Source organism: Rhinatrema bivittatum, chromosome 6, assembly GCF_901001135.1.
Source record: "Rhinatrema bivittatum chromosome 6, aRhiBiv1.1, whole genome shotgun sequence".
Lineage (NCBI taxonomy): Eukaryota > Metazoa > Chordata > Amphibia > Gymnophiona > Rhinatrematidae > Rhinatrema > Rhinatrema bivittatum.
In genome coordinates, this window is record NC_042620.1 from 208,573,457 (window position 1) to 208,599,700 (window position 26,244).

Below are 26,244 nucleotides of genomic sequence, written 5' to 3' on the forward strand. Positions count from 1 at the left end.
GGGCTCCCCTGCTCTTTGGGGTTGCGCCTGTGTTCTCGCAAAGACTGTCTGCGCTCACCTGCTACTCGGGCCGCTCTTCTATTCAAGAGACTACCTAAATCCTCCCCACTCCATGGGGCTGGTGCTCCAGCTTATTCATCGACTGTCAGCTGTCCCGCTCCTCGGGCCAGCTCCTCTGCTACACTGCTGGCATTCCTCCGCTCTCCGGGTTCCTGCCTACGTCAGCAGCTGGGATCGGGACCAGGTTCTCCTGCCCCGTGGGTGGCCTATGTCTCCTGTCTATGCCCACTATGCTGCAGCTCCGCCCCCTTGGGGCTGTCCTCCCAGGGAACCTTCTGCATGACCGTTCCTGCGCCTACCGCTCTGCGGTTCACCTGGCACCTCTCTCTTCAGGGTCTCACTCCAAGAACCACCAACTGTCTACCACCCTGCGGGGGTTACCTCCTGGTCCCTAGGGCCTCTCCACCACTGTGCCCAGAGCTCCCTGTTGTGCCGGTACCTCGCCTCCTGATGGTGCGGACCTGTGGGGCTCCTCCCCACAGGCTGTAACAACTCGCACCTTGGGCCAAGGATCCACATACGCACAAACCTTAACATTTACTATATTGTAATGGTGATTCTATTTATTCATGGCTTTCTGAGGGCCAAGCCCACACCCAGAATACATTACAAAAAGTCTAATTCCATAGGAGCTCCAAGTGTCTTTTTTGCAGAGTTTTCTGGCTGGCACCACAGGTGATATTTGTGCCTCAGAAGACTGTACTTTTCAAAGTTTTTTTTTCATATAAAATTTATTATAAATGCATAATTTAATTGTGTGTGTCTGTAAAGGATGTGGGAGTGTGTGGTGGGGGTGAGGGGTGGCGTGTGTGCATGGCTGTAAGGTTTTCCAAGGGTACCTAATACACTTCCTTATCCATGGGTTCTGTGTGTGTGTGTGTGTGTATGTGTGTCATTTTTAAAAAATATAGATTGCAGGAGGGAGCTGGGCTTTATTTGATACGTCCGGGACAGGCACTGAATGAATCGGGGGGCAGCAAAAAAACTAGCACCGGCCCTGACTTTAATATTAAAAATGTTCAGGATGGATGCCATATGCAAGTGTATATTAAACAGCTCCTTAATATTCAAACAAGGTTAATGCAAATTGCTTTTAGTAATATAATTTCTGTTAATCTGAGAGGAAGGCAAAAACTTAATCTCACCAAGGTGTGGTTAAACCTTTGCATTAACTCCTGGCTACAGTGTTCCCACCAACAGCACAGTAAGGCTTCTGCGGGCTAAGTGACTACCATCCGCTATCAATTAAGGAAGATCCCCCACCCCCTGCCCCTCACATCCCCAGACTAATCCCCTTTTCTTCCTGACAGTCAAGTAAAGCCCCTATGGACTGTCTGAAACCCTCATTCCCCTCCCTTCCGAAGTCCAGGACCTCCCCATCTGCCCCATCAGCAGCCATACAGAAATTGAAGGGGTAGGAGAATACTCCTGCCCCCTGCCTTTCTAATTCAATCATGTAAAATGATGCCAGCTGACCATATGTAGTCTTTTGCCCTCAGAAAGTGGGGGGGGGGGGGGAGTTTCTTGACTATAGGGTGAGAAAAGGATGGCCTGGGATGGCCTTATCTTGACTATCAAGATGGAGAACATGGGGGGCTTACTGTGCAGTCAAGGAGGTGAGGGCAGGCATTGCAATAGCTCAAGGTGGCAGTAGTACCCATGAATTACCATCGGTAGTAATGCATTGGAATCATCTTCCACAAAATGCCTTAACACCTGTTAATACACTGAGGGGTAGATTTTGAAAGAAGCGCATGCGGCCTACATTTGCGCGAGCAACCTGGCGCACGCACATGTATGCCCGATTTTATAACATGAGTGCACAGTGGGGAGGTATGATTTACACCATCTAAAGCCGCAAATGATTGAATAAACCGGGCAGTCTCTGACTTAATTGCAGAAACACGCTGACAGGCTTGCTGATGTGGCATTAATATCAATAATAATACTTACATTTTGATAAATTATTTAAGAAGTAAAACTCAAAAACAAAAAAAGAATAAAAAGTGACATTTTTTTGGCATCTACATAGTGAAGTTACATTGCATTTCCCTTCTTTTGTGTTAGAATCCCAACAAACCAACATGTGACACCTTATCTAAAAAAGTATCACTGGTTTCCGGTGGTCTGGAGAACCAAATTTAAGCTATTTTGACTTTTAAGGGCATTAATGGCTTAGTTGCAGCTAATTTTAATTCAGTACTAAAATTGTATCAACCCCCAAGGTCATTGAGATCTAGTTCCCAAAAGCTATTGAACGTACCAGTCTTCAGGGTAATTCGATTGGATGAACCCAGAGAGAGATATTGTTCTATGTGCAGGGACCAATTATTTGAAATTTTTTATCAGCTAGCTTGAAGGCTGAAACTGGGCTTTTAAAGGCCTTCTTCTTTCAGCAGGCATTTGGGATAGAGTAATGGCCTAATGCAGAATGGGTTATTACTAGATTTAGGAGGATGTAGGAGACAGTGAGTGACACAATGATGGTATCAGCGAAGACTGTTTATTTTAAAATTTCATGTTAATGTATGTGCAGTCTGTGAAGTATTAGTCATACCTGTTATATTTATGAATGTTTTATATGGATAAGTTGATAAGCAGTCAATACATTTTATAAATAAATAAATAAATAAAGCAATAGTTTATTTGTTTACCAGGCTGGTGATACTCACTAGTTCACCAAAATTTCAGGAACTGGACTGGCAATTCTCCATTTTTCTCTCTCTCTGTATGAAAATTCACAAGGCATACACATCTGCCTTCCTGATTGTTTTTCCTAACCACCCAGCTGCTGATTGGATACCTGCACAGTCACTCATAGTCCGAGATTGGAAATAGTATCCAGCGTCCTCCTGTATGAATTTAAAACAAGTTAACCCTATAATTAGAGGTGTAAATGCAAATATTGTGATAATGCTATATATATATATATATATATATATATATATATATATGTGAGAATTCTAGAGTTTGCCAGATTTATAAGTCATCATTATATTTCATCCCCTTTTCTTTTCTTGATAGTCTGCTGACCTTGAGGATGCCATGTTCACAGCCCTAGTAAAAGACCGTCCTCAGTTTGTGCGCCTCCTCCTAGAGAATGGATTGAATCTGAAGAAGTTTCTGAGCAGTGAGGTGCTGATGGAACTTTTCTCTGAGAACTTCAGTTCTCTGGTTTTCCAGAACCTGCAGATTGCAAAGAACTCATACAATGACTCACTCCTCACCTTTGTTTGGAAGATGGTCATCAACTTCCAAAGAAGCAAAAAAGATGAAAAGAACAGCAAGGATGAGTCAGATGTGCAAGTGATAGTAAGTAATCTTGAAGATGAGTCTGCATGTATGTGTTGTGGAAGAGAGAAATCTGAGCTCTTTTGTGTTTTGTAGTTCAATGCATGATTCAATTATTAGTACAAATTCTTTATGGGAGTAATTTTGTAACACCCTCAATTGAAAGTTGGCAAATATGTGCATAAGTTATACTAATTTTCAAAACAAATTTACCCGTGCATGTTTACTTTGAAAATTATCACACACACAATTGCATCTGCTAATTTGTATGCTAGAGATGTACATTCATTTGAAATGAATAGTTAATCTAAAATAAAAAAGTTCACTTTCAGTTTGGTCATTCAAATCAAAATGAATGGACAGTGGCTCAAAAAATAGCAAACATGTTTCTTTTTTTATATTTGTTTTTGGATCCATTAAAGCCAATGGGTCAAGCAAAACTGCAGATATTTTTCTACACAAGTCAGGCAGACCAGAGCCAGAAAATAAGACCCAAGAAAGGATCAGAACCAATCATGGTGAAGACCTTTTTCAGCTAGCCTATTCCAGCATGACTTTCACATGTTTTAAACCATAAACTGAAAGGAAATGCACTTTGCATAGTCATCATCTTGTGGAATGTGTGGAGGGGCAGTTCTATAGTCAAACTGCTATACTTAGCCAATTAGACATAAGGGCTTATGGCAGCTCACTGGTAACTGTTGTTTCTGGGTCAGAGGAATAGAGGTTGCGAATCCCAAGGTTTGTGCTAAGCCATTTCATTTGGCACTTTAAGGTGTCTGTTTATAAACAGGGCTCATCTCTGGCCTAGCAGGGCAGCAGATGGGGCTTCTTGTGAGCGTGTGGAGGGGTAGCTTTGCAAACAGATCAGTATATTCAGCTCATTAGACATACGTGCTTACAGCTTGTATTGAAAACAGGCAGCTCAGTGGTAACTTTTGTTTTTGAGAGAGAGGAATAGAAGCTAAAGCCCGAGCTTTGTGGTAAGCTATTTTAGTTGGCACTTTATGTCCTTCCCTCCCTAGCCCTCACCCATCTAACCAAGGTTCCTATTCTTCTTAAATAGACGTCCTCACATTAGTCCCACTGACTTGCTTTCCTATTTTCATTGCTATTTCTTCTATTTACCCAAACACAATTACAATACCCTAACATGGAACAAAACAATTTATAAGCACACAGACAGCACACTCCTCTGAGAATTTGGAGGTCCATATTCAGAAGCATTTAGAATGGTAACTCAGAAGTTATCCAGCTAAATGACTATATGGGCACTTAACCAGATATATTTTGGTCAACTACAATTTAGCCAGCTAAATTAGGGGCGCTCTGGGGGTATAACTGGAAGGTGTTGAGTTTGCAAAATTATCTGGCTATCTACAATATTCAACGTTAGCCAGCTAAATCTGGTTGGGCAAAAGAGCTGTCCTAAAGTTAGCTGGCTAACCTTAAGGTAGCCAGCGATATTTAATAGTGTGACTGCACTATTGAATATACCTTCAATGTTCGCTGGATAAGTTTATCCAGATAACTTTGCTATCCAGACAGTGACTGAATATGGATCTCTGGGTAACTGCCACTTCAATAAGTAGGCCATAAAGCCAGCCCCTCTCAATTCATAGGATTACCTCAGGTCAGTAACATTTTTCCCTTCTCCCTATTCCTATGGTTCCACTACTCTTTCTTTTTCTGATGCTTATCCTCTCCAATCTTATTTTCCATTGGAAAACTATTGATAGCATCAAGTCCATTATCTACACTTTCTACCTTCTCAGCCATTCTGTATTCCACTTCGAGTAATTCTCTTGAGCTACACAATATTCTAACTCATCTAGCCCTCACCTTTCTCACTGAGAGCATATTATGCACAACACTGTTGTTGCACCTTTGCTTTTCTCTGTACTCTTCTCCTCCTCCTTTTAGCTGGAATCATGAATCCCAATCCTGCCTACAAGACAATTGTTACTCCATCTGAATATTTCAATCTGCCATCTCTCAAACTTTATCCCTGTCTCTCACCTTGCTGTCTCTTCTTTCCCTTTCTCATGTTCCCTGCGGAATGTTTACTCTATTTTCTATAAGCTGTTTACTTTCTTGACCTCTTTATCTCTCATGTCTTCATGTTTTGACTGAGACTTAGCTTTCCTCTAAGAACTCTGCTTATTTTGCTGCTCTCTGTCATAGTGGTTATCATTTCTCTCAAACAGCTTGGTAGGCTGTGGCAGCTGTGTCAAGCTGCTATTATGTTCCTCCTGCAGTTTTCAACCCCTTCTTCCACCTCAAAATCTCTTAATTTCTTTCTTTGAACACCACGCTGTCTATCTTTTCATGCCCATTTGCATTCTGGGTAGCTGTCATCTATCGTCCCCCTGTTCAATTCACCTACACCCTTCTTGCTGAATTTTATTCCTGGCTTCTTTCTTGAACCATCTTCCCCTACCCTTATTACTGGAGACTTTAAGCTCCATGTTGATGACTCCTCTGACTGTTGTGCCTCAGAGTTCCTTTCCCTAATCTCTTCATTAATCTTCAAACTAAGCTCTTCTGCTCCTACTAACCAGCATAGCCACTGCCTTGATCTAATCCTTTCTTCCAACTGCATTTTCTCTGGCTTCTCCAACTCTGTTCTTCCCCTCTTTGCTCATAGTTTGATAACTTTCATGCTTAATTATCCTCCCCTGCAGACTCATCCATTCACCACCAACATCCAGGCTATTGACCCTGGCATCCTCTCCAGCCCTGTCTCATCTTTTCTTCTCTACAGCTTTATCAGATTCTACTACTGATACAATTTCTTCTTATAGCACTAACAATATACTCTACTAGGATTTGGATGCTCTTGTTCAACCTCTTCCCCATCTGGTAAGGCATGCCAAAACTCAACTTTGGCTCACCTCCAGAGTTTGTTTCCTATATTCCTGTGCCCCTGCTCTGCAGACCTTCTCTGGTTGAAGTCCTGTTCCGACATTGACTTCATTCTTTTCAAATTTATACTCACCTCCTTCTGGCCTGAAATTAAACTTGACAAGAAAGATGATTACATCCATGTGAAAAATACCCTTTCTTCCAACTCCCGCCATCTCTTTACCACAGTCGCCTCCCTCCTCTAACTGTTTCTTCCTCCTATTCCTCTTCACTTTCCACCCACACTATGGCCATCTACTTCCATGAAAACAATGGCAAGATTAATCATGAATTCTCCACTAGACCACCTCCTCTGCTCCCACTTTATTCACCTCCCCTTCCTTTTTCCCCTGTCATGCTTTCTTCCTTTTCTAAAATCATGGAACAAGAAATTGCCCATCTTCTTTCCTCCTCCAAACTCAATACCTGTTACTTTACCCCATTTTCATCCAGCTCCTTAATTATATTTCTCCTTCATCTGTCATATCCTCAATAAGACTCTTGCCACTGCAACTGTACCCTCTTCCTTCAGACATTATGTAATCACATCACTCCTCAAAAAACCTTCACTGTACCCTACCTGTTCTGCTAACTATTGTCCAATCTCCTTCCAGCCTTCCTTTTGCTTCCAATCTGCCTGAACATGCCATTCAGCTCCACTATCTTGACTTTCATCTCAAGCCATTCTGGATCAACAATAAACTGACTTTTGTCCTCTACATTCTATAGAAACCTTCCTCGCCAAAGTCTCTAGTAACTTCTGTAGCAGTGGCTAAGGCCCTATACTTGACCCTCAACCCTTTGATCTAACCACTGCTTTTCACATCATTGATCACCATCTACTCTTTGACACACTATACTCAATTGGAGTTTGAGACTTTGTGCTATCTTAGTTTTCTTATCTCTCCCATCATACTTTTACTATATCCCCTGGTGTTTTTTCCTCTGTCACTATTCTGCTAAAGGTTGGTATGTCTCAAGGCTCTGACCTGGGCCATCTTGTTTTTTTCTATCTACATTTCTTCCCTTGGTGCTAAGATCTCCTCCACTTCTATAATGATGACTCCTAGATCTACATCTCTACACCATAAATTTCACTATAAATCCAGTTCCAAATTTCAGCCTGCTTGTCTAACATTTCCTGGATGTCCTGCTGCCCCCTAAAACTTAACATGGTTAAGAATGAACTTTTTATTTCCCCCTCCAACCCTTTTCTCTTTTTCTGTCTTTTTCTGTCTCTATGTGTGGTATTCTCATCCTAAGAACATAAAAACATAACATAAGAATGGCCAAAATTGATCAATCCAATAGTTCATCTAGCCCAGCATCCTTTCTCCAAGAGAAGCAACAGAGTCACCAGTTGAAAACATATTTCATCTATATGCTATCTCTAGATCTATAAAAATGTGAAGTCACTTGGCCTCCACCCAATCTCTATTATCCACTTGTCTTCCAGGAGTGCATCCAGACCTCTCCTGAACCCTGCTATGCTTCTTGCTGTGACTACATTTAGCAGCAGTGGATTCTACAATTTAATTACTATCTGACTAAAGAAATTCTTTCTTGCTTCCATCTTGAAACTGGTAGCATACAGTTTCATTGCATGCCCCAAAGTCTTAGTAGTTTTGGAAAGTGTAAACAGATGGTTACTTGTGGTTTCTACTTTTCCATTCATAATGTTGTAGACCTCTCTTATGTCCCCTCAGTTTTTATTCCAAGCTAAAATGTTCTAAATTTTTTAGTGTATTTTCATATGAGAGAAAATTCAAGTTGATGTTAGATTAGGGCTGGTTTAACATAAGGTAACTCATTAAAGGGTGTGTCCTGAGCCTAAGGGACAAGGAAAGGAAACATGCCCTAAATGGAGGGGCTGGCCTTCCAGACGTATTCCAGGAAAAGGCAAGGGTAAAGGAGATGTGTTTTTAGAGCTACTTTGAATTCTTTTTTATTTGTTTGGTTCTGTCTATGCTGCGGTAAGGATTTCCAGAAGCTTCAAGCTGGGTCTTGCGAGTGAGAAGGTCTTTTCACGGGTAGAAGACAGTCTTGTAGAATACAAAAATGGAATATCCAGGAGGGATTGGGAAGCTGAGCAGAAGGATCTGGTTGGTATGTACTTTTTTAAAAGTATTACTGACCCAAGGAGACATGACGTGATGTAGTAAGTTATGAATAAGTAGTACAAGTTTATTTTTAATTCAAGATTCAATCATGAGCCAATGTAAGGCTTGGAGTGTAGGCGTAATATGGTCATGTCTGTGTGTGTTTCAGAGTAGTCTTTTGCATGGAAACTCTGCAATCTGTTCTTGCCATAGTTCATCAGGGAGAGTTTCCATGCTCTCTTGATCTGCCAGACCCCTACCTTCACATCCCTATCCAGGATCTGGATCAGAGGTACCTGTGTTTTTCTGAGCTACAGGAACATTTCCAGTTCTGTGCATTGCATTTCAGTCTAGTGACTGCATCACAACTGTTTACCAAGGTAGTGGTTGTGGTAGTGGCAGCACTTCACTGCTATGGAATCACAGTACATTAATATCTTGAAAATTGGTTAATTCACACACTGTCTCACAAGGAGGCGGTGCGTGTGACTTGGCGTTACAGTTTTTAGAAGACTTGGGCTGGGTAATCAATTTTGCTAAGAGTACCCTTCAGCCCACACAGTCCCTGTAGTATCTTGGAGTGTGGTTCAATAAGCAGGAGAGATGGGTGTTCCTCATGGCTGAGAGAGTACACAAGATACTCCATCAGGTTCGGAGCTTCCTGGAGATACTAGCCCTCCTCTGAGTGGGACTATTTACAAGTGCTTGGGCTGATGGTAGCGACCCTGGACTTGGTGCCATGAGCCAGAGCTCAAATGATGAAGTGGTCGGTGAAGACCAAGGACTGCAGAGTTTGGCTTTCTCTGGGTCAGTCAATGCACGAGTTACTCCTCTTGTTGAAAGGAGTCAGCCTGACCACACCATCCTGAATTTTGGTGACAATGGACGCAAGCCTCTCCAGTTGGGAGGTTCACTGTCAAGATCAGAAGGAGGCTTCCTGGTCCATTAATCGACTGGAAACCAGGGCCATTTGGCTGGCCCTTCTCCACTTCCTCCCATTAATTTGAGGTAGGGCCTTTCGAGTCCGCTCAGACAATGCTACCACAGTGGCATATGTAAGAACATAAGAACATAAGAAAATGCCATACTGGGTCAGACCAAGGGTCCATCAAGCCCAGCATCCTGTTTCCAACAGTGGCCAATCCAGGCCATAAGAACCTGGCAAGTACCCAAAAACTAAGTCTATTCCATGTAACCATTGCTAATGGCAGTGGCTATTCTCTAAGTGAACTTAATAGCAAGTAATGGACTTCTCCTCCAAGAACCTATCCAATCCTTTTTTAAACACAGCTATACTAACTGCACTAACCACATCCTCTGGCAACAAATTCCAGAGTTTAATTGTGCGTTGAGTAAAAAAGAACTTTCTCCGATTAGTTTTAAATGTGCTCCATGCTAACTTCATGGAGTGCCCCCTAGTTTTTCTACTATCCGAAAGAGTAAATAACCGATTCACATCTACCCGTTCTAGACCTCTCATGATTTTAAACACCTCTATCATATTCCCCCCTCAGTCGTCTCTTCTCCAAGCTGAAAAGTCCTAACCTCTTTAGTCTTTCCTCATAGGGGAGTTGTTCCATTCCTTTTATCATTTTGGTAACCCTTCTCTGTACCTTCTCCATCGCAATTATATCTTTTTTGAGATGCGGCGACCAGAATTGTACACAATATTCAAGGTGCGGTCTCACATGGAGCGATACAGAGGCATTATGACATTTTCCGTTTTATTCACCATTCCCTTTCTAATAATTCCCAACATTCTGTTTGCTTTTTTGACTGCCGCAGCACACTGCACCGACGATTTCAATGTGTTATCCACTATGACACCTAGATCTCTTTCTTGGGTTGTAGCACCTAATATGGAACCCAACATTGTGAAATTATAGCATGGGTTATTTTTCCCTATATGCATCACCTTGCACTTATCCACATTAAATTTCATCTGCCATTTGGATGCCCAATTTTCCAGTCTCACAAGGTCTTCCTGCAATTTATCACAATCTACTTGTGATTTAACTACTCTGAACAATTTTGTGTCATCTGCAAATTTGATTATCTCACTCGTCGTATTTCTTTCCAGATCATTTATAAATATATTGAAAAGTAAGGGTCCCAATACAGATCCCTGAGGCACTCCACTGTCCACTCTCTTCCACTGAGAAAATTGCCCATTTAATCCTACTCTCTATTTCCTGTCTTTTAGCCAGTTTTCAATCCACGAAAGGACATCGCCACCTATCCCATGACTTTTTACTTTTCCTAGAAGCCTCTCATGAGGAACTTTGTCAAAAGCCTTCTGAAAATCCAAGTATACTATATCTACCGGTTCACCTTTATCCACATGTTTATTAACTCCTTCAAAAAAGTGAAGCAGATTTGTGAGGCAAGACTTGCCCTGGGTAAAGCCATGCTGACTTTGTTCCATTAAACCATGTCTTTCTATATGTTCTGTGATTTTGATGTTTAGAACACTTTCCACTATTTTTCCTGGCACTGAAGTCAGGCTAACCGGTCTGTAGTTTCCCGGATCACCCCTGGAGCCCTTTTTAAATATTGGGGTTACATTTGCTATCCTCCAGTCTTCAGGTACAATGGATGATTTTAATGATAAGTTACAAATTTTTACTAATAGGTCTGAAATTTCATTTTTTAGTTCCTTCAGAACTCTGGGGTGTATACCATCCGGTCCAGGTGATTTACTACTCTTCAGTTTGTCAATCAGGCCTACCACATCTTCTAGGTTCACCGTGATTTGATTCAGTCCATCTGAATCATTACCCATGAAAACCTTCTCCATTACGGGTACCTCCCCAACATCCTCTTCAGTAAACACCGAAGCAAAGAAATCATTTAATCTCTCCGCGATGGCTTTATCCTCTCTAAGTGCCCCTTTAACCCCTCGATCATCTAACGGTCCAACTGACTCCCTCACAGGCTTTCTGCTTCGGATATATTTTAAAAAGTTTTTACTGTGAGTTTTTGCCTCTACAGCCAACTTCTTTTCAAATTCTCTCTTAGCCTGTCTTATCAATGTCTTACATTTAACTTGCCAATGTTTATGCTTTATCCTATTTTCTTCTGTTGGATCCTTCTTCCAATTTTTGAATGAAGATCTTCTGGCTAAAATAGCTTCTTTCACCTCCCCTTTTAACCATGCCGGTAATTGTTTTGCCTTCTTTCCACCTTTCTTAATGTGTGGAATACATCTGGACTGTGCTTCTAGAATGGTATTTTTTAACAATGACCACGCCTCTTGGACATTTTTTACTTTTGTAGCTGCTCCTTTCAGTTTTTTTCTAACAATTTTTCTCATTTTATCAAAGTTTCCCTTTTGAAAGTTTAGCACGAGAGCCTTGGATTTGCACAATGTTCCTTTTCCAGTCATTAAATCAAATTTGATCATATTATGATCACTATTGCCAAGCGGCCCCACCACCGTTACCTCTCTCACCAAGTCCTGTGCTCCACTGAGAATTAGATCTAAAATTGCTCCCTCTCTCGTTGGTTCCTGAACCAATTGCTCCATAAAGCTATCATTTATTCCATCCAGGAACGTTATCTCTCTAGCGTGACCCGATGATACATTTACCCAGTCTATATTGGGGTAATTGAAGTCTCCCATTATTACTGCACTACCAATTTGGTTAGCTTCCCTAATTTCTCTTAGCATTTCACTGTCCATCTCATCATCTTGACCAGGTGGACGGTAGTATACCCCTATCACTATAGTCTTCCCTGACACACAAGGGATTTCTACCCATAAAGATTCAATTTTGTATTTAGTCTCATTGGACTCTATGCCGTCCCGGACATAAAGTGCCACACCTCCTCCCGAGTGCTCCTCTCTGTCATTGCGATATAATTTGTACCCCGGTATAGCACTGTCCCATTGGTTGTCCTCCTTCCACCATGTCTCTGAGATGCCAATTAAGTCTATGTCATCATTTACTGCTATACATTCTAATTCTCCCATCTTACTTCTTAGACTTCTGGCATTAGCATACAAACATTTCAAAGTTTGTTTTTTGTTTGTATTTTCGTTCTGCTTTTTAATTGATAGGGATAAGTTAGAATTTTTTAGCTCAGGGGAGTTTTTAGTTACAGGCACTTGGACTACTTTTCTAATTATTGGAACCTCACTGTCGGGATGCCCTAATTCTAATGCATCATTAGTATCCTTTAAAGATACCTCTCTCTGAACCATGCGCTGCTGAGCGACTGTTGGCTTTCCCCTTTGTTCTAGTTTAAAAGCTGCTCTATCTCCTTTTTAAAGGTTAGCGCCAGCAGTCTGGTTCCACCCTGGTTAAGGTGGAGGCCATCCCTTCGGAAGAGACTCCTCCTTCCCCAAAAGGTTCCCCAGTTCCTAACAAAACTGAATCCCTCTTCCTTGCACCATCGTCTCATCCACGCATTGAGACTCCGGAGCTCTGCCTGCCTCTGGTGACCTGCACGTGGAACAGGGAGCATTTCAGAGAATGCTATCCTGAAGGTTCTGGATTTAATCTTTCTACCTAAGAGCCTAAATTTGGCTTCCAGAACCTCCCTCCCACATTTTCCTATGTCGTTGGTGCCCACATGTACCACGACAGCCGGCTCCTCCCCAGCACTGTCTAAAATCCTATCTAGGTGACGCGTGAGGTCCGCCACCTTCGCACCAGTGGGGAACAAGAAGCCAGGGAGTTTCAGAAGAGACATCTCTTCTCTTCCAATGGGCAGAGAGGAACTCACAGTTACCCTTGGCAGTGCATATCGCTGGTCAGGACAATGTACAGGCCAACTTTCTAAGCCAAAATCTGCTAGATCCAGGAGTTGAGCCCAGATGATTTTGACCAGCTTTGTTTCTGGTGGTGGTGTTCACAAATGGGTTTGATAGTAACAAAGTGGAATGCGAAGGTAGGACGTTTATTTAGCCAGCAGCAAGAGCAGGGTCAATGGGCATTGATGCCCTAGTGCAGCCCTGGCCAGAAGGGGAACTTCTGTATGTCTTTCCCATGTAGGCACTCATAGGAAAGCTGCTATGGAGAGTGGCCCTGGAAAGCAACTAGATCATTCTGATTTCTCCAGATTGGCCTAGCAGACTATGGTATGTGGACCTCATTCGGCTGCAAGTGGACCAGTTCTTTCATCTTCCAAAGGCACAGAGTCTTCTGGCTTAGGGCTTAGGGGCCATGGTCATTGAGGATCTGGCTCTATTCTTTCTTACGGCTTGGCTCTTGAGTGGAGACAGTTCCACAAGAAGGGGTATTCTTCGACGGTGATTTCAATGCTGTTGAAGTCTTGGAAATGGTCCATTTCTTTGGCTTTTGTTTGTGTCTGGTGGTTATTTGAGCAATTTTGGTAATCCAGATCAAAGCCCCCCCTTGTGGGCTGATATTTCCAGTGTTTTGGTCTTTCTTCAGAGCGGTCTAGACCAAGGACTTGCCTTGAATACTTTAAAGGTACAATTGCAGCCATTTCTTGCTACCACAACCCGCTGGGGTTGTCTCTGTGGCAGCTCATTTGGATGTGTCCCACTTCTTGAGGGAAGTCAAAAGATTGAGATCTCCTTTTTGGCCCATTGTTCCACTGTGGGATCTTAATTTGGTGCTGAAAGCTCTTATGGGGCTTCCTTTGAGTCTTTAAAACAGATTTCATTAAAGGATCAGTCGCTGAAGATAGTGTTTCTTCTTACTTGGATCCCTTTTTTTTCAATCTGTATCATCATTTCTCCCCAAAGTGAATTCCATTTTTCATATCAATCAGATGATTTCCCTCCTGGAGTTTTCCCAGAGTATCAGTCCCTCAAGTAGTTAGATGTGTGGAGGCTTATTCTGTGGTTCTTAGAAGTCATGAACAGCTTCCGCAAGTCTAACAAATTGTCTTATTTGGTGGCCGCGTAAGGGAGAAGTGGCCTGTAAAGCTACTATGGCTTGCTGGATAAAGGAGACTATTAACTCTGCTTATTTGCTCAAGGGCAAAAAGTTCCAAAATAGGTGCGCATGCATTCCACCAGGGTGCAGGGTTCTTCGCGCAGCCCTCTCTTCCTCCCACCCGGATAAATGAAGCTTTGGCACTTCCCACTTGTCAGGGCTAGACTGGTGTAGCAGGACAAAATGGAAGGAGAAATTTCCTTACTTGTTAATTTCCTTTCCATTAGTCCTGCTACGCCAGTCCAGGACCCACCTGGAAAGCAAGGATGCATATTTTCAGACTGTTTTGGTTTATGATATTCTAGTATAGGGCAGTTCAGACACTTCCCTTTTGGTTTCCGCTAGTGTTCACTTATTCTCTTTCCTTTGTTGCAGGGTTCAGGGAATCGACTTCTTAGGATTCTGGTTGATACCTGAATTTTCTTCTATTAAAAGGGTCTGACTCGAAGCTTTGTCAGACGGATGCTGGATTCCTGCTGCTAGCTGTTATGTTAGTGGACCCTTGACCCGGAACGAAGAACACCCACCTGAGTCTCATGGTGAACTTCGCCTCCGGAAGGTGGAAATCCGATGTACAGCCAACCACCCGGTGCTATATAGTCCAGGTAACTGGCACAGGCCAGAACAGGCGGTAGGCACACAGCAAAGTCCAAAGTCCAATCCGGGGTCGAGGCAAGGTGGCAGGCAATTAGCAAAGTCCAAGGTTCAATCCGGGGTCGAGGCAAGGCAGCAGACAAAACAGCGAAGTCCAAGGTCCAATCCGGGGTCGAGGCAAGGCGGCAGGCAAAAGCGAAGTCCAAAGTCCAATCTGGGGTTGAGGCAAGGCGGCAGGCAATTAGCGAAGTCCAAGGTTCAATCCGGGGTCGAGCCAAGGCAGCAGACAAAACAGCGAAGTCCAAGGTCCAATCCGGGGTCGAGGCAAGGCGGCAGGCAAAAGCGAAGTCCAAAGTCCAATCCGGGGTCGAGGCAAGGCAGCAGGCAAAACAACGAAGTCCAAGGTCCAATCCGGGGTATCGCAAGGCACACAGGAGAGCAGGAAACACCAAGCACAGAGACCTGTTGTGAAGGCGTCCAAACCTTCACTGAGGGAGTTTAAATCTCCCTCCCTGATGACGTCCTCTTCCGGGGCCGGCCTCGATTCCGCGGCCCGGCCCCTTTAAGGGGCGGGGCCAGCCGCGGCTCTCCTGACGCTGTCTTCTGACGGCAGGCTGCCGGGAGAAGGACCCCGTCCTGCCTGCGGGGAAGAGGTAGGGAGGACCGATCGCATGCGATCGCGATCGGGCCTCACAACACTAGCAGCACCTCCTAAATAGTGGCTGTGATGTCACAGAGGAGAATAGTATTATTTGCCTCCATCTGCTGGTAGAGGAAAATAACCCATTTGTCAGGGCTGAACTGGTATAGCAGGACTAATGGAAAGTAAATTAAAAGGTAAGGAAATGTCTCCATATATGCTCATTATTGCCATTATTCAGCCCTCTAGAAATTGTTCCAGTTTGCAATAGCGATATTTTATTTACTGTAATTTTCAAGTAAATATTCACCATAGCCTGTTTTTCAACCTTAAAATGGGTGAATCAAACCCCAGATGGGGTTTCATCAGTGTCCTACTTGGGCCCAGTGGTACCCCATTTTCCATGTTGGTAATACTCTTCTTATACATCTGAGCATACCATAATCTTTTCCCTCTTTATGAAATGTAAATACCATTTGCTAAATAATTCTGCATGAGCAAAATTTGCCAAAAATGTTGCCAAAAACTTCACATAGGTTATTCATGCTCAAGACCAATTGAGCAACTAAGAAGGCAATTTTTTAAAGTTATTTACAAAGGGAAATGGTTATTTACCTGGCTTTCTGAAAATTGTACCACATTTCATGGTATTTTTATCTGCAGTGAATAGAGGCATTCCAAGGGGTGGGGTTAGGGTAGGGAATGCAGCACATGTATAGTTTTGTATTTTCAGAACTATATGCATGTTGTTTTGAAGGGAAAATGTACTCATGAATAAAGCAGGTGCACATTTTTGCTGGTACTTTTTCCCTAGCGAATTTTCAAAGGGAAAACATTTTCTCACTTTTCCTTTAAGAATTGGTGCCAAGTCCACGGACAAATGTATTTACAGTCTTTACAACCTCCCACAGATTGCCCCTTTTCAGTTTATCTACAAAGTCTAAATAAATAATTAGTTTATCTACAAAGTCTACAAAATCTAGGAGTTGTACTTGATCACCAAATGAATTACAGAGCGCTCATCAATAATATAGTAAAGGACGGATTCTTCAAATTACAAGTCTTAAAAAGACTTAGACCACTACTCCATTTTCAAGATTTCCGATTGGTTCTACAAGCAATCATACTCACGAAAATAGATTACTGCAACTCTCTTCTAGTAGGCCTACCCGCAAACGCCTTAAAACCATTACAGATGTTGCAAAACGCTTCGGCAAGGATCCTAACCAAGACCAACAAAAGAGACCACATCTCACCCATTTTAAAAAGCCTACACTGGCTGCCCGTCAATTTCAGAATACTCTTCAAAGTGCTCTCATCAATACACAAAGCATTACACAACCTGGCCCCACTCATGCTCAAAATCCAACTCCACACCTCTACTAGACCAGTGAGACATGCCTACCGAAACAATCTCCAGATACCACCAATGAAATCAGCGTTAAGCAAAAGAGCATTCTCCACAGCTGGTCCTAAACTCTGGAATATGCTCCCGCAGGAACTCAAATCAGTGCAATGCCCCATTATTTTCAAAAAAAGACTTAAAACTTGGCTCTTCCACCAAGCTTTTCCATAACATCAGACAGCACAAGCATCTCTGCCAAGGTCCCCTTTAAATCATTTTCAATCAAACTATAAGAGAACTATATAAGAACTTGCAGTTATTGTCAACAACCTATAAGAGAACTATACAAGAACTAGACAAGTTCAATTCTAAAAATTCTTTGAACCCCTATTGAATACCCCATAGAACAACACAAAGAATTCCCCAAAGAATTCTTCAACTCTAACTCCTTGGCAGCCCAAAAGTACAAAATGCAATTCCCAACCTCCTGACAGTCTTAAAAGCTATACACAACCCCACACAGAAGTTATCTGCCTCTGCCTATATTAGGCTATGTATATTGTATTTCTTTGTTTAACCCCATATATTTATTTCCAAGTTATTCTTCCTGTTCTCTGTAAGACATTTGCTTGTCACTGTTATTGTTCAAAATGTAAACCGAATTGATCAGTAATTCTGTTATTGGAAAGTCGGTATAGAAAAGTTCTAAATAAATAAATAAATAAAGTAAAAAACTAGAGTTTTGGTACAATCCTAAGAATATGTTGGGATTCCTTTATACTTTTCAGCTTATACACACAACAGTGCAGCACTTATAGCTAATCATAAAGTAATTTTCAATAGCCCACATAGAGCTAAAGTCTGTGGGGTAGATTTTAAAAAAGGGCGCCTTCGCGTACTTTTGTAGGCGCATCAGGCGCAAACAAAAGTACGCTGGATTTTAGTAGATACGTGCGTAGCCGCGCGTATCTGCTAAAATCCTGGATCGGCGCGCGCAAGGCTGCCGATTTCGTGTAGCCGGCGTGCGCCGAGCCGCGCAGCCTACCTCCGTTCCCTCCGAGGCCGCTCCGAAATCGGAGCGGCCTCGGAGGGAATTAGCTTTCGCCCTCCCCTCACCTTCCCCTCCCTTCCTCTACCTAACCCACCCCCCCCCCCGCCGTGTCTAAACCCCCCCTACCTTTGTTGGGGGATTTATGCCTCCCGGAGGGAGAAGTAAATCCCCGCGCGCCAGCGGACCGTTAGCGCGCCGAGACGTGACCCGGGGGCGGTTCCGGAGGGTGCGGCCACGCCCCCGGACCGCCCCGGGCCGAAACCACGCCCCAGGCCCGCCCCCGAAACGCCGCGTCCCCGCCCCGAAAATGCAGCGCCAATCGGCCCCGCCCCCGACACGCCCCCGACATGCCCCCTCGAAAACCCCCGGGACTTACGCGAGTCCCGGGGCTCTGCGCGCGCCGGCAGGCCTATGTAAAATAGGCGCACCGGCGCGCAAGGCCCTGCTCGCGTAAATCCGGGCGGATTTACGCGAGCAGGGCTCTTAAAATCCGCCCCTGTGGTACTTTGTAGCTGTGTAATTTTTACCCACAGACTTTAATTCAGATTTTCAAAAATGATTTATGAAGATATATCTGCTTTGAAAACGCACGGCTGTGCAAAGCTCAGCACAGCATACATGTGCCAATTTATACCTGCTTGAAAGCAGGTGGAACTTTATACATGTGGATTTATATGCAAACTTTCAAAAACCAAAAGTATGCATGTAAATCATTTACCCACACAAAATTCCCTGTCTCCCTCCCCCAAAATATGTAAAAATATGTGCAAATTCTTGTTCTGCAGGTATTTTTACACACACAGACCCTGACTGATTTTCAGTGATTGATACACAGAAACAAGGGTTTCTGGGCGTGTATCCTTTTGAAAATCAGGATGAAATGTGAAAACAAGTCATTAAACTGGGATAGCACAAGGCTCCCACCACTTCATATCTAGGTCATGTCTACATGTTTTCCCTACTCCAAAGAAGTCACCTTATCTTGAAATCATTTTTTACTTAACAACAGAAGTGCATTGTGATATTATCAAACATCAATGAATTTGATTTGTAATTGATTAGTACCTTAATGGCTTGTCAAATGAATTGCATTCAACCCCAATAATTTACCCAGGCTATCTAATCTTAAAATAATAATTCAACATTCCGGTGCCTCTATTAATCCTGAAGATGGTTTGTTATGTTTTTCATATTAATTATAAGGGCAATTAATTCAATATTTGTATTCTTTCTAAGGATATTTCACCTATCACCAGGCATCCTCTGCAAGTTCTCTTTATCTGGGCTGTTCTTCAAAACAAGAGAAATTTGTCTAAGGTGATCTGGGAACAGGTAAAGGCATCTGCAAGTTTTTCTCGGAGATTTTCTTTATTCAAGTAAATCTGTTACTATAGAGGATAATTTTCAGAGGTGCTTCTATAGGTTAAGAAGTTCTTTGCCTGCAAAAATAACCTTATGCAAAATTGCACAACTGTCTGATAAGTGTGTAAAATTATGTACATGCACACTGTACTTGTATGTGCATCGGGAAGAGACGTTCCAGGGGATGGGACCTGGCAGGGGTGAGACTTGCAGACATACTTCTTGATTTTAAAACGTCTGTGCTCCAGATTCTCTTGGCTAAATCACGCACACCAAATAGCAGGTGTAATTGTGTGCGGGTGGTTTTGCTGGGATAAGTTTGAAAGTGAAAGTATGTGCGTACTTTTGCTTTGAAGATTAACGTAAAGTCTACAGGTACAAAGTACTCGCAGGCTTTACACTGGGCTGAAAATGACCCCCTAAATGCTGACCCTGTTATTGTGGAATTGTCAGAATTTAAAGGGAGTTTTCACCAAGTAAATCAGTTCAGAAAATCAATAATGAATCAATTGTCTCATGTATTAATTATATTATTACATCTAAATATTACATTGCATGAGGACAATATATAAAAATGTGCAAAGGGTTTAAGTTACCTACATTTGGGAGTTAGGATTCTAAATTGGCCCCTTTGAAAATTTACTAGGTTGAGTTCCTGTTTAGGCTTCTAGAGGTAGTTTTCAAATGGGCTAGGTGCCTAGCATTGGAAGATAGGCTCCTAAGTTGGCCCTTTTTAAAATCTACTGTTTTATGTATTTATGCTCTGCCTGATAGCACATATTTCCCCCTAAGTATCAAAGTGGTTTACAATTCTAAAACACTCTTTCATCACCAAGTGTATTCAATAATTATAAAACCCAACCCCATCCCTCTCCCCACCCCCATATCCAGTCATCCTGCACTCCTAAAATCCCACAAACAGTTCAAAATTCCTTTTAAACATCTTAAAAGGCTGCCTTAAAAAGCCAAGTCCTCACAAGCTTCCTAAAAAAATTGGGTGCAAAACAACTGAAAGCCAAGCTCCGTGTAATAGACAACCAAGCAGTCTCAAGAGAAGATATCAATATCAGCACATGCAAAGCAGAATGAGAAGTTTGAGCAAGCTTACTCCCATGTGAATATGTCCACCAAATATAGTAGTCCATTTCCACTTGAATGGCAGTACACCAACATCTTAAATTGTAATCTAAACTTTTCTAAGATTAGACTAATATGATCATATTTTTTGGTCTCTATAACCAATCAAGCAGCTGTGTTTTGCAAGGACTAGGACTGCGTGATTAAGTTTAGGAACTGAATTTCACTAGGCTCCTAAATTTAACACACAAAAAAGTAGAGTGGAATTAGGGTTGAGTAAAAAAGTGAGATGCTTTAGCACTGATTTTCAGCACAAGGCACTTAACCTAGGGGTATAAATCTGGGCAAATGAATGTGGATATGCTGTCATAGGAAATGAAATGAGAAATATAATTTCCTACTTTGCTTCATTATCAACATGGAACAAAAGAAAAATGAACAAAATCTCATAAGTTGTTCTTTCATTTTGTTTTTAAGATTCAGCTGCCACAAAATTGTAAAAAGAAAGACTCCAGGTACGTTCCCACTGCCCACCAAACCCACTTAAGGAAAGGCTCCCTGGCTGCCAGAAACTCCTGACCTCCCTCTACCTCAGCCCTTAATGTATTGTCAATTCTTCCAGGGCAGGAGCGATCCCCAGATTCTGCTGTACAACATAATGGTTCTCACCTCAGGTCGACAGGTGTCCATTTTGAAAAGTTGAAGCTGCAGGGCAGGAGCAACTGGGGATCATTTTTTTCCTCTGGATGAGCCAAAATACACTGATGGGGTATGGACTAGTGTAGGGGGAGATCAGAATGGGTCCTGGAAATTGGGGAGAGCCTTTCTTTAAGCAGGTTTGGTGGGCAGGGGAAATAGGAGTTTCATTTGATTTTGTTTGTCTGCTTCTTTTTCTATTTATTTTTTTTTTTTTGATAAATGAAACAAAATGAAATAAAAACAAACAAAAGAAAAAACAACAAAACAACAAAAAGGCCAGTATGTCTGCCAGTAATACTATGGCTACCATGTTTGTTTATCCTTGGATTTTGCTTGGAACTTCTGTACCGATTATGGATGTGCAGAGGCAAAATCACCTACCTACCTACCCCACCATGCGCATGTTATAAAATATGATTCCCGGGCGCACATACACGCCAGATTTTAATATCCACGCGCGCATGTATGGGCATGGGGTCTCTCGCGCATGGAAGAGGGGATTTTAAAAAACAATGCGCAGCAACACGAGAAGGCCTTTCCCAGTTCCCTCTGAGTCCGCTCCAATTAAGGAGTGGACTGGGAGGGAACCTTCCTATCACCTTGCCTAGCCTTCCTCCCTTTTCCCCTCTCTTCCCTAATCCCTAAACCCACACTAAGTATCCTAGAACTTTTTGTTTTATTACGTACACTAAGGAGCAGATGTAATTTGTGTGCGCCGCAAAATGGCGCTATTCTCTGGCCGGGACCACCCCACCCCTGGCCCGCCCAGACCCCACCCCCCCAGCCCACCCCTTTTTGATGGCCCAGCACTTCTGCACATACCGAGAAATATGCGCATGGCCGGCCTGTTTCTAAAATGTGCTCGGCGTACGCACAGCCCAGCCATGTGCGTATCTCCCAGTTTTTGCATACGCGGCCTTTTGAAAATTTGGGTTTTATTTTTCTCTGGAAGGGAAGGTTTCTGGCAATTTTTTAGAAGTTACAATAATATTAGAAAAAACGGGCAGAGATCCTATTCAAGTGCAGAACTATAGGCCTATTTCACTATTGAATGTGGACTGTAAAATATTTTATAAGATTCTGGCAACTAGACTTAACTCCATTTTAGGAAATCTTATTCAGCTAGACCCGGTAGGCTTTATAAAACGAAAACAAATTTATGATAATTCTTGTTTATTTTATAACACCATCACTAGAGCAAAAACTTGCAATGTTCTGATAACAGCTGATCTATTGATGTGGAAAATGCTTTTGACAGAGTGGAATGGGACTATATGTTTAAATTACTATCGAGGTATGAGTTAGGGGAGATATTTATCACATATGTAAAGGTACTATACAGTAATCTGCACGCAAGAATTATTGTCAATAACATGCCTTTAAAGTGTTTCAACTTAAAAAGAGGCACTGGGCAAGGGTGTCCTCTTTCTCCTCTCCTCTTCATCCTAACTCTTGAGCCTCTCTTTATTGCATTTAGACAAAATTAATATAACAGTGGAATTTTTCTTAATGGACAAGATTATAAGATTGCTGCTTATGTTGATGATGTTTTGCTATTTATAACCCATCCCAATAAAACTCTTATTGTCCTGTTGGAATTAATGGAAAAATTCTCAGCCTTTTGGGGTTTTACAGTAAATTGGGACAAAACTGAGCTAATGCCACTGAATTACCTATGCACTCAGTCATCCCTTTCTAATTTTGATTTCAAATGGTCACCTGTAGGCTTTAAATACTTAGGTGTATTATTTAAGCCCGATATGGAATCTGTATTGGAAACCATCATGTTTAACAATTACAAATATTTTGAAAGAAACAACTAAGAGATGATCTCTACTACACCTGGCCTGGTGGGGAAGGTTAGAAACCAACAAAAGTTTGCTAACCACAAATAAATTACCTTTTAAGTATGTCTCCCGCCCTGTTACCTAAAACATTTTACACTACAATAGAATGTTCACTTCATTTTTATGGAAGAGTAAGCCGTGTATTGCTTTATGAAAATTGAAACAAAAAAAAAAAAAAGAAAGAACTGGGAGGGATAGGATATCCAGATTTTTTAAAATATCACCAAATATTTCTTCTTCACTATTGGGTCCAATGGCTTTTAGACTCAAAGGACTTGCATTATATACCAAATTGGCTAGCATTAGAAAAGTCTTTGGTAGCACCAATACCACTAAACTTAATACCTAGTTTAAAAGCACCTCAAATTGTCAAAGATTTCTGTCTTTGAATGTTACCTATCTAGTTTTATGTGCTTTAGATAAATCAGTAAATAAGAACAAAAGAACATAAGAACATGCCAAGGGTCTATCAAGCCCAGCAAAGCCAGCATCCTGTTTCCAACAGTGGCCAATCCAGGCCATAAGAGCCTGGCAAGTACCCAAAACTAAGTCTATTCCATGTTACCATTGCTAGTAATAGCAGTGGCTATTTTCTAAGACAACTTAATTAATAGCAGGTAATGGACTTCTCCAAGAACTTATCCTATCCTTTTTTAAACACAGCTACACTAACTGCACTAACCACATCCTCTGGCAACAAATTCCAGAGTTTAATTGCGTGTTGAGTGAAAAAGAACTTTCTCCGATTAGTTTTAAATGTGCCACATGGAATTTTAGCAAGTGCTTTTCAATTTGGTCAAATCCATGTTTACTTATTCATAAAAAGACTATCAACTGGAAAGAATAGCAAGTGAAAGGAATTTGGCAACTCCAACTGATAATGGATGGCAACCATATACAAACCTTTAAAGAAGTAGAACAAAAATATCAACCAACTCGGTCTCATACATATGGGTACAACTATATCACTGTATAAAATCTCCGTCCCTGAGCTTGCCATATTACCTGAATACCCAGAATTATATTTATTGTGTCTCAAATTTAGTATCAATGGGCATGTAGCATCATAAATTTATGAATTCCTCAATGAACAATCTGCTTCTAATTGTACTGGTTTAGGAAAGTCTTGGGAAAAGGAATTATCACATAATTATGATCATTTTAATTGGCAAAAATATTGGACATGATTAATGAAACTCACATTCAGCTAGATTAACTCAACCCCATATTTTTTTTTTTCACCACCGTGTCCTTTGGACTCCAGTACAGATAAATAGAGCAGTACTGCGGGACTCCAATATCTGTTGGCATTCCAATTTAGCTGTAGGTACTCTGCAACATATGCTCTGTGATTGTGCCAAGGTACAACCCTTTTGGATTCAAGTGTGAGATTATATCAGCCAGATTAACTCTGTTCCAATTCCCATTTTATACGAGTTAATCATTTTGTGATCTTCCATCATAAATGACATGCTCACAAATAATCAGAATCAATTATTAGATTATCCTTATTGCATATGCCCTGCAGATGGTACTTAGCAATTGGAAAAATAGTAGTCTTCTCAGTAGTGCTTATTGGTGGAACACCATATGTATAGGATCAATGCAAGGAGGAAGGACATGAAAGTTCAGCAATGTCCATAGAGTTCAAATACAAATTTTTATTATATTGTATACAAGCAAGTAGATAGTTAAATTATCAGCACCAAGCCAAAAAGGCTATGTCAATAGATTCATGGTCCTCAAACATGGGCCATGTTTCGAAGAGACTGCATCTGGACGGAACCCACAAGTAGTTGAAAAATTGTCTAAACTAGCAGTTCTCAACCTTTTTTCCTTCATGACACACCTGACAGATGATGCTCACGTGCGTGACACATTGCACACTACAGTTAGCAGCTATACTAAGAAAAAGAGATTCTAGATATTTTATTGTTGAAAATGATGCAGGAGAAGAGTAACATTCTTTAATTTGAATAACTGCTTATAAAATATCATTATTAATTATTTTTTTTCACAAAATTTGTAATTTTACTTACTGCATCAGTGAGAAATCTGGGACTGATCTGCATATACAGCACACAGTTTTTCGATACAGACAAACTCTCATGCATTTCACCGTCAACCTCAGAATGTTCTGACCTCTTCTGGAGTTTATACAAAGCAGAGTTAGGAAATTTCCCCTTTCAACTCACCATACAATAAATATATTCAAATTCTGATACCCCCTCAGTAAAAGTACTTCAAAATCCCTTCCCTGCCAGCCACTTTGTGAAATAACATGTAAACCTGCTAAAAAGACATTTAGAAATTATATAGCATACCAGCCATGCCATAAGAGTATGAACACCCGGGGCTTGAAAGGCAGCAACAACTTTACCTATGAAAAAGTAAGACTGCAAATATACGGGTAGAGTTTCAGGGGATTACTCGTGTGGCTGGGCCTTGCGCACTGTGCGAATTTTCAAAGAGGCCCAGCCACTTGCATAAACCCTGATACGTGCACACCTGCCGGGTCTCTTCAAAGGGACGGGCAGGGGGGCGGGGTCTCGGCAGGGAATGGTGGGGGCGGGCCGGGACAGTGCCACTGATCACTGTCCTGAAGTGACGATAGCCGGCCGTCGTGAGCAACTTACTTCAGCCTGGGAAAGTGAAGTAAGAGGAGAGGGGAAGAGGGAGGGAGTTTAGGTAGGGGGTAGGGAAGTTCCCTCCCAGTCCATTCCTTAATTGGAGTGGATTGGGAGGGAACTTGGGAAGGCCCAAAAGTGTTGCCGTGCAGAAATTGCGAAAGACCCCCCTGCACGTACCGCCCGCACATACGCATGCAGATTATAAAATCTGGTGTGCATGTGCACACGGTCATCGGATTTTATAACATGCACACGGCGGCGTGCACATGTTATAAAATCGACGTGCCCATGTGTGTGCGCCAGGAAGTGCGCATATGGACGCGCGCGCACATTACAAAATCTACCCCATAGATACTTACTATTGGAAAAACAAAGAAAGCCAGACTGCTCTAGATTCCTACACAGAATCTACATCCTAGTTAGCAGAATCCCTCACCTCTACAAACATGCAGAATGCAGATTGATCCTTATCTAATACAGAATAAAAGACCATAAATTATAAACAAGCAAACAGTGAAAAACTGAAACTCAAAGGGGGGGAGGGGAGAGGGAGGTGGGTCAGGATGACGGGTCAGGATACAGCATGCCTGCAACATTTCTGGCTTGGATTGGTGGTGGCAGTGACTTCCAGGGGTGAGGGAGAAGCGTTTATGAGGAATTTTAAGTACCAGGCTCCTGACTCTGCACTCTCCTCAAGCAGTGAAGAACATGTGGCTGTTATAGAAAGCATAGGCTT

At 42.0% G+C, this 26,244-nt stretch overlaps 1 protein-coding gene across 1 annotated transcript in view; it reads left to right on the forward strand.

Annotated features, from left to right (window-relative positions):
- Nucleotides 1-26,244, forward strand: part of TRPM8 (transient receptor potential cation channel subfamily M member 8) — a 249,858-nt gene that overhangs the window by 141,364 nt on the left and 82,250 nt on the right. The window contains exons 11-12 of the mRNA XM_029607928.1: nt 3,085-3,366; nt 19,130-19,225. Of these exons, the coding sequence (XP_029463788.1) occupies nt 3,085-3,366; nt 19,130-19,225 (378 nt within the window). The remainder of the gene's footprint in view (nt 1-3,084; nt 3,367-19,129; nt 19,226-26,244) is intronic.